The 12,329-nt window shown below is 52.0% G+C and overlaps 1 protein-coding gene across 12 annotated transcripts in view; it reads right to left on the bottom strand.

The window, feature by feature from the left end:
- The window catches only part of afdna (afadin, adherens junction formation factor a), a 323,280-nt gene that overhangs the window by 60,628 nt on the left and 250,323 nt on the right, over positions 1-12,329 (bottom strand). For all 12 annotated transcript variants that reach the window (XM_072503518.1, XM_072503546.1, XM_072503555.1 and 9 more), the window contains one exon: positions 8,952-9,017. In XM_072503518.1, the coding sequence (XP_072359619.1) occupies positions 8,952-9,017 (66 nt within the window). The remainder of the gene's footprint in view (positions 1-8,951; positions 9,018-12,329) is intronic.

Genomic DNA, 12,329 nt, shown 5'->3' with positions numbered 1-12,329 from the left:
TTCTTACTGACTGTGTTGAGCACCGGAACAGATTTAACTGACGAGTTTTTAACGTGTCAGTGAGCATAGCATAAGTAAATTATTTACTGTGCTTACCAAAGATTTTCATTGATCTGGTTACAAGCAATTTGGGGACATAACCAGGACTGACGACCTTGGGAGGTAGGGAAGAGAAAGAGAGAAGGGAAAGGGACTTGCTAGAGCGTTTGGGGAGGGAACTAAGCGAAGGTAAGCATGTACTGAAATGTCAACTTGTGTGATATGAATAATGAATCTTGCCCTTTGTTTCCATCCCTCAGAGCCAGCCAGTCAGCATGCAGACAACACATTCCTACCCCTGGATATCCTACATATTGGGGGACGTACGTATGACACACCAGCTCTCAGCACCGCAGGTGACTGTTGCCATAATCGGGGAATATTATTAGGACACAGCAGTGAGGGCAGTTTAACAATTCATATGGGTAGGAGGGCAGAGGGAGGGAGAGTCCAGTGCACCAACAATCGGAGGAACTGCTGGGGATGAGGGTCATGCTGAATCAGAGGGTGATGATGAGCCTCTGGAGTCGTCCATAAGGTGCCAAATGCAGAATATCTGGCGGAGATTCCAGAGGGTCTGCGTGTCATGGTCTGTGTCATGGAGTCCTTAAGGAGCATGAGCAATGTGGTGATCCCGAGCTCTGAGCGCACAGCCTCATCCATTGAGAGTTTCACAGAGAAGCAGCTCCAGGAGTGCACCGATGTATTATTGAGGTTGCACATGGAACTGCAAGCCCACACACAAGCACTGACCACCTTTTGTGGGAGAAGAAGGCACCAACCAGTGTCACCCATGTTTGCTGATCTTTCATTGGTGAGCAGGTAAGTGAGGACTTACTTCAGAATGGCGGACAAGGTGGCTTCCATCTTTGTGAATTCCTTTCATGGAGCCCTGGACAAGGGCACCAGCTTCTCAATCTCTCCGCCAGTCTCCACTCCATCCCAGGAGTCCATGGTGACTGAATTGCCTGGCACTGTTGTCATGTGAACCTTCCCAGGCGATGTCTGCACAGGCCCTGCCAACCAGAGGATGACCTTCAAGGTCATCTGGTGTCAACAGGATAGCGAGATCAGCAACCTGCCTCCAAAGCCACAGTAAATGATAGGGGAGGCACCTAGATGAAGCAGCTGAAAACATAAGCTGAAATGGTCCGCATTGGGTGCTATCGATTTACTTTAAACCAAAATGTTCAGTTTATAATCCGGGTGGATCAACTTTCTTTTTGTATTTCTTTAGAACATAGAACATAGAACAATACAGCGCAGTACAGGCCCTTCGGCCCATGATGTTGCACCGAAATAAAAGCCATCTAACCTACACTATACCATTATCATCCATATGTTTATCCAATAAACTTTTAAATGCCCTCAATGTTGGCGAGTTCACTACTGTAGCAGGTAGGGCATTCCACGGCCTCACTACTCTTTGCGTAAAGAACCTACCTCTGACCTCTGTCCTATATCTATTACCCCTCAGTTTAAAGCTATGTCCCCTCGTGCCAGCCATTTCCATCCGCGGGAGAAGGCTCTCACTGTCCACCCTATCCAACCCCCTAATCATTTTGTATGCCTCTATTAAGTCTCCTCTTAACCTTCTTCTCTCCAACGAAAACAACCTCAAGTCCATCAGCCTTTCCTCATAAAATTTTCCCTCCATACCAGGCAACATCCTGGTAAATCTCCTCTGCACCCGCTCCAAAGCCTCCACGTCCTTCCTATAATGCGGTGACCTTAAATATCTGATTTCACTTAAGCCAGATGTCCATGGTTTCAAACTTTATTTGGTTGGAGTGCCCTCAGGGAATAGATGAATGTTGTGTGCCTGTGATGATGGTATTGCCCACTGGCGCCGTGGGAAGGATATCCTGACCTAGCTGAAGAACTGCTGAATCAGCACCTCCCTGGTGTCCCTGCCACCCCTGAAGGATCTACATTTCATTCCCATCTCCCTGAAGAGCGAGATTGTGGACTACAGCAGACTACTACAAGGAAGCACATTCACTCAGGCAGGCACTGTGGGCCCTCCCGTATCAGTTGAGGCATCTGAATCTTATCTGCAGCAGCCCAATGGTCTTCGCCACCAAAACCTTTGTGGACACATGGCAGCGGTTGTATCTTTCCTCTGTGCCTGAGTTGGTTGCCTGAAAGGCATCATCAGACACCTTTTCAATGGGTAACCCTCATTACCAATCAACCACCCGCCTACATGAGCTGGAGCAGTGAAGAGCCTGGACACCTGCGAGTGACGAAGAACATATGCGTTGTGTGAGCTGCCCAGTTACCTTGCGCACACCTGCAGATGGGTCCTGTTGTCTCACACAATCTGAATGTTTAAGTGAAACCCATTCCCATTCATAAAGCCTCTGGCTGGCCAGTTGGCACCTTGATACAATCAATGGCACTCTGAATTCAAGGCTGCAAAACCTCTCGTGCTCAGCCTGGTTGATCTGGTCTGTTCTGAAGTGAATAAATCTGCTCACATGTGTGAACAATGTGCCAGTGACCAGTTTGACACAGCTCTGCACAGCTGACTGGGAGACTCCACGGAGCCCTGGAAGATCCAGGGGCATAAACATTTAGTGCCGCCATTACCTTCAGCCATAGGCATTGGCTGTCTTCCCACTCAATTGGAGACTATCTCAGGTATATTCATCTGGCATATGTTCATCACTGCTTCTGTTGAGAGCCAGTGCATTCTGCGGCACTGGATCTCGTCATGTCAAGGTAGTTTGATCACTGCCTGTACATCCTTGCGGCTGGGTAGTGGCATCTTCTCCGGGGCAGTCTCCCGGCCCTCTGATGTACCTGATCATCCTGTACCTGGACCTCTACCCATGGGGGATGCCCAGGAACACCGGACGTCCTCAAATCTTTCTTCCCTCTCCTTCTCAGAGGTGCTCCCCACCGAGTATACAATACCCACGAGAAGGTTGGCTAATGGGGCTCACCCGTACACAAAGGGCGACAGTGAGATCCAAACCTCTGATGGCAGCCAACAGAAATTTTGTTTGAGGTCCACAATTATATGTACTCAACATAAAAACTCTGCCAACACTCCAGAACATCAAGGGCAGCACGGTGGTGCAGTGGGTAGCACTACCACCTCACGCCGCCGAGGTCCCAAGTTCAATCCCGGGTCTGGGTCACTGTCCATGTGGAGTTTGCACATTCTCTCAGTGTTTGCCTGGGTTCTCCCCCCCCCCCCCCCCCCCCCCCCCCCCCACAACCCAAAGATGTGCAGGGTAGGTGGATTGGCCACACTAAATTGCCCCTTAATTGGAAAAAAAGAATTGGGTACTCTAAAAGTTTGAGGGAGAGAGGAGTGGTACGAGACTGTTTTTAAACTTCAATGAGGGCAATTATGAGTGCATGAAAGCAGAACTGGCTAAAGGAAACTGGCTAATTAGATTAAGGGAAAGGTGAATAGAGGTACAGTGGCAAACATTTAAAGGGATATTTCAGAAAACACAATAGATATATTCAACGAGCAAGAAAAAGTCCAAAGGACGGATACACCATCTGTGGTTAACTAGAAAACTGGGACTTCCGGTTGCGGCTATGCGGAGCTAAGCCGCACGATTCGGCAGCTCCCGCTAATACGGACTTTCGGGCTCGTTGAAGAAGCCCCAACGGAATTATTTCGAAGACAACCTGTGGGGAAGGGAAGAGAGAGGTTCCCCTCCAACTTTTATGGACCGGACCAGAAGTGCAACGGCCAAAAAAGCAGCATTGGAGCAGCGGGAGAAGCGAGGGAAAAAAAACAAAATGGCGACGGCGGGGACAAAGCGAAGTGCGGGCCGGAGCTGCAGGTGTTCATCAAGCGCTGCTTCGAGGAGCAGCGCAAGGAGATGCTGGCGCCTATGCTGTCGGCAATTGAAGGACTAGGGATGACCCAGAAGGCCCACGGGGTAAAGATCCAGAAGGTACAGAAAAGAGTCAGTGAGAATGAGGACGAGCTCTTGGGCCTGGCGGTGAGAGTGGAGCAGCACGAGGCGCTACACAAGAGGTGGGCGGGAAGACTCGAAGACCTGGAGAACAGGAAGAGGAGAAAGAATCTGCGGATCCTGGGTCTCCCTGAAGGAGTGGAGGGGGCCGATGCCGGGGCATACGCGAGCACGATGCTCAGGGTGATGATGGGCGCGGAGGCCCCTTCGAGGTCGCTGGAGCTGGATGGGGCACACCGGGTGCTGGTGAGGAAGCCCAAGGCAAATGAGCCGCCAAGGGCGATGGTGGTGAGATTTCACCGGTTCACGGACAGAGAGTGGGTCCTGAGATGGGCCAAGAAGGAGCAGAGCAGTAAGTGGGACAATGCAGAGATCCGAATATATCCGGACTGGAGCACGGAGGTTGCAAAGCGGAGAGTGGGTTTCAACCGGGCCAAAGCGGTGTTGCACCGGAAAGGAGTGAAATTCGGAATGCTGCAGCCGGCGCGACTGTGGGTCACATACAAGGACCAACACTATTACTTCGAAACGCCTGAAGAGGCGTGGATCTTCATACAAACCGAAAAGCTGGACACGAACTGAGGGTTTGTGAGGGTGGGGGAGATGTTTGAGGTTTGATGTGTGATGGTTGTTGTATATAGGGGGTCAATCACGCGCAGGAGCTGCGCCAGAGGGGGCGGGGCAGGCTTTGGAAATCGCGGGGTTTTTCCCACGCGCGGGAAGGGGAACAAAGGAACGCATATTGATTGGGAGACTCCCACACAGGGAGGTCAATGGGACGGCGGGGGAAGCCGGGGTCAGCAGGTGTCAGCTGAAAGGGAATGGGACACAGAAGAGGTGGTCGGGGCGGGGGTCCCCTGTCTGGGGGACTGGAGAGCGAGGGAGGCACGGACACGGGATTGGCCCAGAATCTTAAAGGGACTGAAGGCAGATGTGGTCATGCTCCAAGAGACACACGTGAAGGTGGTGGACCAGGTCAGGTTAAGAAAGGGATGGGTAGGACAGGTATTCCACTCGGGACTGGACGTGAAGAATAGAGGGGTGGCAATATTGGTGGGAAAGCGGGTGTCATTTGAGGCCAAGACTATCGTAGTGGATAATGGAGGGTGATATGTGACAGTGAGCGGTAGGTTGCAAGGGACGTGGGTGGTGTTGGTAAATGTATACGCCCCGAACTGGGATGATGCTGGATTCATGAAGCGCATGTTGGGGCGCATACCGGACCTGGAGATAGGAGGCCTGATAATGGGAGGGGACTTCAATACAGTGTTGGATCCAGCACTGGACCGCTCCAAATCAAGGACTGGAAAGAGGCCGGCGGCGGCCAAGGTGCTTAGGGGGTTTATGGATCAGATGGGGGGAGTGGACCCATGGCGGTTTGCAAGGCCGCAGGCCAGGGAATTCTTCTCCCATGTGCACAAAGCCTACTCCCGGATAGATTTTTTTGTTCTGGGCAGGGCGCTCATCCAGAGGGTGGAGGGGACGGAGTATTCGGCCATAGCCGTTTCGGACCACGCCCCGCACTGGGTGGAACTGGAGCTGGGAGAGGAGGGGGACCAACGCCCGCTGTGGCAGCTGGATGTGGGACTGCTGGCAGATGAGGTGGTGTGGGAAGGTGAGGGGGTGTATCTAAAGGTACTTGGAGGCCAACGACAACGGGAGGACATGGTATGGGAGGCGTTGAAGGCGGTGATCAGGGCAGAGTTAATCTCCATCAGGGTTCTTTGGGAGAAGACGGAGGGCATGGAAAGGGAGAGGTTAGTGGGGGAGATTTTGAGAGTGGACAGGAGATACGCAGAGGCCCTGGAGGAAAGATTACTTGGGGAAAGACGACGGCTCCAGACGGAGTTTGACCTGTTGACCACAGGGAAGGCGGAGGCACAGTGGAGGAAGGCGCAGGGGGCGACCTACGAGCATGGGGAAAAGGCTAGTCGGATGCTAGCACACCAGCTCTGTAAGAGGATGGCAGCTAGGGAAATAGGGGGAGTCAAAGATGGAAGGGGAGCCACGGTTCGGAGTGCGACGAAAATAAACGAGGTATTTAAGGCCTTCTATGAAGAGCTGTACAGATCCCAGCCCCCAGCGGGGGAAGAGGGGATGAGACGATTCCTCGACCAACTGAGATTCCCGAGAGTGGAGGAGCAAGGGGTGGCTGGTTTGCGGGCACCAATTGGGTTGGAGGAGCTGAGCAAGGGTTTGGGGAGTATGCAGGCGGGGAAGGCCCCGGGACCGGACGGGTTCCTGGTGGAGTTCTACAGGAAGTACGTAGACCTGTTGGCCCCGCTACTAGTGAGGACCTTTAATGAGGCAAGAGAGGAGGGGACCCTGCCCTCGACAATGTCGGAAGCGACAATTTCTTTGATCCTAAAGCGGGACAAGGACCCACTGCAATGTGGATCGTACAGGCCGATCTCGCTCCTCAATGTGGATGCTAAGTTGCTGGCAAAAGTGCTGGCCACGAGAATCGAGGAGTGTGTCCCGGGGGTGATCCACGAGGACCAGACGGGATTCGTAAAGGGCAGGCAATTAAACACTAATGTGCGGCGGCTCTTAAACGTGATAATGATGCCATCGGAGGAGGGAGAGGCGGAGATAGTGGCAGCTATGGACGCGGAGAAGGCCTTTGACCGAGTAGAGTGGGAGTACCTCTGGGAGGTGCTGCGTAGGTTTGGGTTCGGGGGAGGGTTTATCAGTTGGGTTAAGCTCCTTTACAGAGCCCCGGTGGCGAGTGTAGTGACGAACCGGCGGAGGTCGGAGTACTTTCGGCTATACCGAGGAACGAGGCAGGGGTGCCCCCTGTCCCCCCTGTTGTTTGCATTGGCGATCAAACCCTTGGCCATGTCATTGAGGGAGTCTAATAAATGGAGTGGGGTGGTCCGAGGGGGAGAAGAGCATCGGGTGTCGCTATATGCGGATGACCTGTTGCTGTACGTGGCGGATCCAATGGAGGGGATGGTGGAGGTCATGCAGACTCTAAGGGAGTTTGGGGAGTTTCCGGGCTATAAGCTCAATGTAGGGAAGAGTGAGCTCTTTGTATTACAGGCAGGGGACCAAGAAAGATGGATAGGGGACCTACCGCTGAGGAGGGCGGAGGGGAGCTTTCGGTATCTGGGGATTCAGATAGCCAGGAGTTGGGGGCCCTACATAAACTGAACCGGCGAGGTTGGTGGAGCAAATGGAGGAGGACTTCAAAAGATGGGACATGTTACCGCTCTCGCTGGCGGGTAGAGTGCAGTCGGTCAAAATGGTGGTCCTTCCGGGGTTTCTGTTTGTGTTTCAGTGCCTTCCCATCGTGATCACCAAGGCCTTTTTTAAGTGAGTAGGTAGGAGTATTATGGGGTTTGTGTGGGCGAATAGGACCCCGAGGGTAAGGAGAGGGTTCCTGGAACGCAGCAAGGACCGAGGAGGGTTGGCGCTGCCAAACCTAGGGAGCTACTACTGGGCAGCAAATGTGGGGATGATCCGCAAGTGGATGATGGAGGGAGAGGGGGCGGCATGGAAGAGGATGGAGATGGCGTCCTGTAAAGGAACGAGCCTGGGGGCGTTGGTGACGGCACCGCTGCCGCTCTCGCCGTCAAAGTATACCACAAGCCCGGTGGTGGCGGCAACGCTAAGGATCTGGGGCCAGTGGAGACGGCACAGGGGTGCAATGGGAGCCTCGGTGTGGTCCCCAATCAGGGGTAACCACCGGTTTTTCCCGGGGAAGATGGACAGGGGGGGGGGATTAGAAGAATGGGGGACCTGTTCATTGACGGGACGTTTGCGAGCCTAGGGGTACTGAAGGAGAAGTTAGAGTTACCCCCGGGAAATGCCTTTAGATATATGCAGGTGAGGGCGTTTGTGAGGCGACAGGTGAGGGAATTCCCGTTGCTCCCGGCACAAGAAATTCAAGACAGGGTGATCTCGGGTATATGGGTCGGGGAGGGCAAGGTGTCGGCAATACACCAGGAGATGAAAGAAGAGGGGGAAGCGCTGGTAGAGGAGCTGAAGGGTAAATGGGAGGAGGAGCTGGGGGAGGAGATTGAGGAAGGTTTGTGGGCTGATGCCCTAGGTAGGGTTAATTCCTCCTCCTCGTGTGCCAGGCTCAGCCTGATACAATTTAAGGTGGTCCACAGAGCGCACTTGACGGGGGTGAGGTTGAGTAGGTTCTTTGGGGTAGAGGACAGATGTGGAAGGTGCTCAGGGAGCCCGGCGTACCACGTCCATATGTTTTGGTCATGCCCGGCACTGGAGGGGTTCTGGAGAGGAGTGGCGGGAGCAATATCTCAGGTGGTGAAAGTCCGGGTCAAGCCAAGCTGGGGGCTAGCAATATTTGGAGTAGTGGACGAGCCGGGAGTGCAGGAGGCGAAAGAGGCCGGCATTCTGGCCTTTGCGTCCCTAGTAGCCCGGCGAAGGATCTTGCTAATGTGGAAGGAGGCGAAGCCCCCCAGCGTGGAGGTCTGGATAAACGATATGGCTGGGTTCATAAAGTTGGAGAGGATTAAGTTTGCCTTGAGAGGGTCTGCGCAGGGGTTCTACAAGCGGTGGCAACCGTTCCTAGACTATCTCGCGGAGCATTAGAAGAAGGTCGGTCAGCAGCAGCAGCAACCTGGGGGGGGGGGGGGGGGGGGGGGAAAGAATGGGGGACTGCCTGGGAGGGTGGATGAGCAAGAGATAACATGAAGGGTTGGGGAAACTGGCATGTATGGGAAAGAGCCAGTGTACAAGGCTTTGTAAACATATCATTTTGCCATGTATATATCTTGCTCTGTGCGATTTCGTTATTTTGTTACCGGGGGGGGGGGGGTATTATTGTTTGTAAGGGAGAAAAATTGTGTTAAAAAACTTTAATAAATATATATTTTTTTAAAACAATGCACAAAACATCTCATTCAACCAACAATATTACTTGGATCAGTTCTCATGTGCTTCAGCATATAGGACATTTCTGCTTAATCAGGAGAGAAAAGAATGAATTTAACTACCTACCAAGTCTGCAGCTCCTCCTTTCACAACAGATTTAACATAGATTCCAAGCTTATCCTGTCCCGCACCCTGAGGACATTGAAAATAGATCAGCATCAAACACCTGAACAAAATGCCTCTAAGAGCTAACTCATGCTAACCTACTTTCTTTTTTTTTTTTTTATAAATGTTTTATTGAAAATTTTTTCCCAAACAACAATTTTTCCCCTCTTACAAAGCAAACGCAACAATAACAATACAGAAATTTTAAACAATACACAAGTAACAAAACCCCTTTATCTTTGACCTAAACTAAACCCCCCCTCCCCCCCCCCCCCCCTCCCCCTGGGTTGCTGCTGCTGGTCATCTGTCTTCCCTCTAACGTTCCCCTAGGTAGTCGAGAAATGGCTGCCACCGCCTGGTGAACCCTTGAGCCGATCCTCTCAGGGCAAACTTTATCTGCTCCAGTTTAATGAACCCCGCCATATCATTTACCCAGGCCTCCAGTCCGGGGGGTTTCGCCTCCTTCCACATGAGTAGGATCCTGCGCCGGGCTACTAGGGACGCAAAGGCCACAACGTCGGCCTCTTTCGCCTCCTGCACTCCCGACTCTTCCGCAACTCCAAATAGAGCTAACCCCCAGCCTGGTTTGACCCGGGCCCTCACCACCCGCGAAATCACTCCCGTCACTCCCTTCCAATGCCCTTCCAGTGCCGGGCATGCCCAAAACATATGTGCGTGGTTTGCCGGGCTCCCGCCACACCTCCCACATTTGTCCTCCACTCCAAAGAACCTGCTCAATCTTGCTCCCGTTATGTGTGCTCTATGTAGCACCTTAAATTGAATCAGGCTAAGCCTGGCGCATGAGGAAGAGGAATTTACCCTGCTTAGGGCATCAGCCCACATACCCTCCTCTATCTCCTCCCCTAGTTCTTCTTCCCACTTTCCTTTTAGTTCGCCCACCGACTCCTCCCCCTCTTCCCTCATCTCTCGGTAAATCTCTGACACCTTGCCCTCTCCGACCCACACCCCTGAAAGCACCCTGTCCTGTATCCCCTGTGTCGGGAGCAATGGAAATTCCCTCACCTGTTGTCTAGTAAATGCCCTCACCTGCATATATCTCAAGAAATTTCCCCGGGGCAACTTATACTTGCTAACCTACTTTCAATCAGCAACAGACATTTTATAAGATTAAACTGATGTGGAGCAACTGAACTCTTCTTTTGAATCTTCTGGAAATATTACCAGTGGTTAAAAGTAATGTGGGCCACTTAATGACACAGATGATATTACAATTGGAAATCAGGAAAATGGCTGACTTATAAATATTTTTCCTTTGTTCTTTCATTGGGTGCAGGGGTCACTGCACGATTAGCATTTGCTGCCCATCCCTAATATACCTTGGCTTGCTAAACCATTTCAGAGAGCAGTTAAGAGGGCAAATAAATGTAGGTCAGACCAGTTAAGGAGCAGACTTATATCCTAAAGGACATTATATATTTTCTTCAATCGATGATAGCTTCATGGTCACCAAAAGTAAAACTAGTTTTCAATTCCAGAATTATTAATTGAATTTAAATTCCACTAGCTGGGATTTAAACCCATGAGCCGAAAGTGATAGCCTGGACCTCTGGATTACTGATCCAGTGACATTACCACTAAGCCACTGTCGGAGTATTGTATTGGTAGTTATACTGATACTCACATCTAGATGACCAGAGATAAAACACAACCTTAATCAATGGAAGGAGCTAATTCGATTCAATGCATGTTTTAAAAAAGTGTAGAAACTAGATATAAAAGATGGGAAAACCTCCAGAACCCAATTGTTTCCACCTCAGGACTGCATAAAAGATGAGGAAGTTGTTGAAAGATTAGTCACAATCTTCGTCACAGTCTCCCAAAGCTCTTAATGCAAGAAGTACCCCCTTGAGTTGGAAAATTGTCAATGTCACTCCATTTGTTCACAACGGTAGGAGAAATAAACTAGGAAATTATAGAGAATCAAAATACTGTGGCTACTAGAAATCTGAAATACAAACAAAATACAGGAAATAGTTAGCATGTCAGGCAGCATCTGTGGAGAGAGAAACAAAATTAATACTTCAGGTTGACTGTAAGAAATTATAGGTCCATTAGTCTAATGTCAGTTGTGGGGTAAGTGTCCAGAATCTGTTATTGGGAACAGAGTGACTGAGCAAAGTTCACCAAAGTGACCTTGCATGAATTGAAAGACAATCTATTAGCTTGGATAGGAAATTGGTTAAGAGGGGCGAAATTCTCCGGTATCGGCGCGATGTCCGCCAACTGGCGCCCAAAATGGCGCAAATCAGTCGGGCATCGCGCCGCCCCAAAGGTGCGGAATGCTCCGCATCTTTGGGGGCCGAGCCCCAACCTTGAGGGGCTAGGCCGGCGCCGGACGAATTTCCGCCCCGCCAGCTGGCGGGAAAGGCCTTGGGTGCCCCGCCAGCTGGCACGGAAATGACATCTCCGGGCGGCGCATGCACGGGAGTGTCAGCGGCCGCTCACGGCATTCCCGCGCATGCGCAGTGGAGGGAGTCTCGTCCGCCTCCGCCATGGTGGAGACTGTGGCGAAGGCGGAAGGGAAAGAGTGCCCCCACGGCACAGGCCCGCCCGCGGATCGGTGGGCCCCGATCGCGGGCCAGGCCACCGTGGGGGCACCCCCCGGGGCCAATCGCCCCGGGCCGCCCCCCCCCAGGACCCCGCCTGCGCTGCCTTGTCCCGCCGGTAAGGTAGGTAGTTTAATTTACGCCAGCGGGACAGGCATTTTAGCGGCGGGACTTCGGCCCATTCAGGCCGGAGAATCGCGGGGGGGGGGGGGGGCGGCGGCCAACTGGCACGGCGCGATTCCCGCCCCCGCCGAATATCCGGTGGTGGAGAATTCGGCAACCGGTGGGGGCGGGATTCACGCCAGCCCCCGGCGATTCTCCGACGCGGCGGGGACTCGGAGAATCTCGCTCGAGGTAAGAGACAGAAGGAACAGATAATGGATAAGTGCATGAATTGGCAAGGCATGACTAGTGGTGTCCAAGGCACCTATAGTGGGGTTTCACATTTTCATTATATCTACAAATAACTTGGGAGTGAGAAATAGAGATCTGCATATCTAACACAAAAACAGAGAATGCTGGAAAGATTCAGCTCGTCTGGCAGCTGGTTTTCCTTTTTTTTTCAAACGGCTGGGGAAGCAGTTGTAGTTTGATGTCAAGATTAACAGCCCATTCAATGGCTTCGCCTGTTGTAGTGCAAATGGTTATGATGCCACCAGGAATGGATCTCTCAGATGCAAGTTCAGCATATGGACAATGGTCTGGCTTAGATGGCCACAAGTCAACTTTCCACAGAAAATATGGACAACCCTCATCCGCTTAAAGGCAGCCT

This window comes from Scyliorhinus torazame, chromosome 1, assembly GCF_047496885.1.
Source record: "Scyliorhinus torazame isolate Kashiwa2021f chromosome 1, sScyTor2.1, whole genome shotgun sequence".
NCBI lineage: Eukaryota > Metazoa > Chordata > Chondrichthyes > Carcharhiniformes > Scyliorhinidae > Scyliorhinus > Scyliorhinus torazame.
This window is presented reverse-complemented; position numbering and strand designations above follow the sequence as displayed.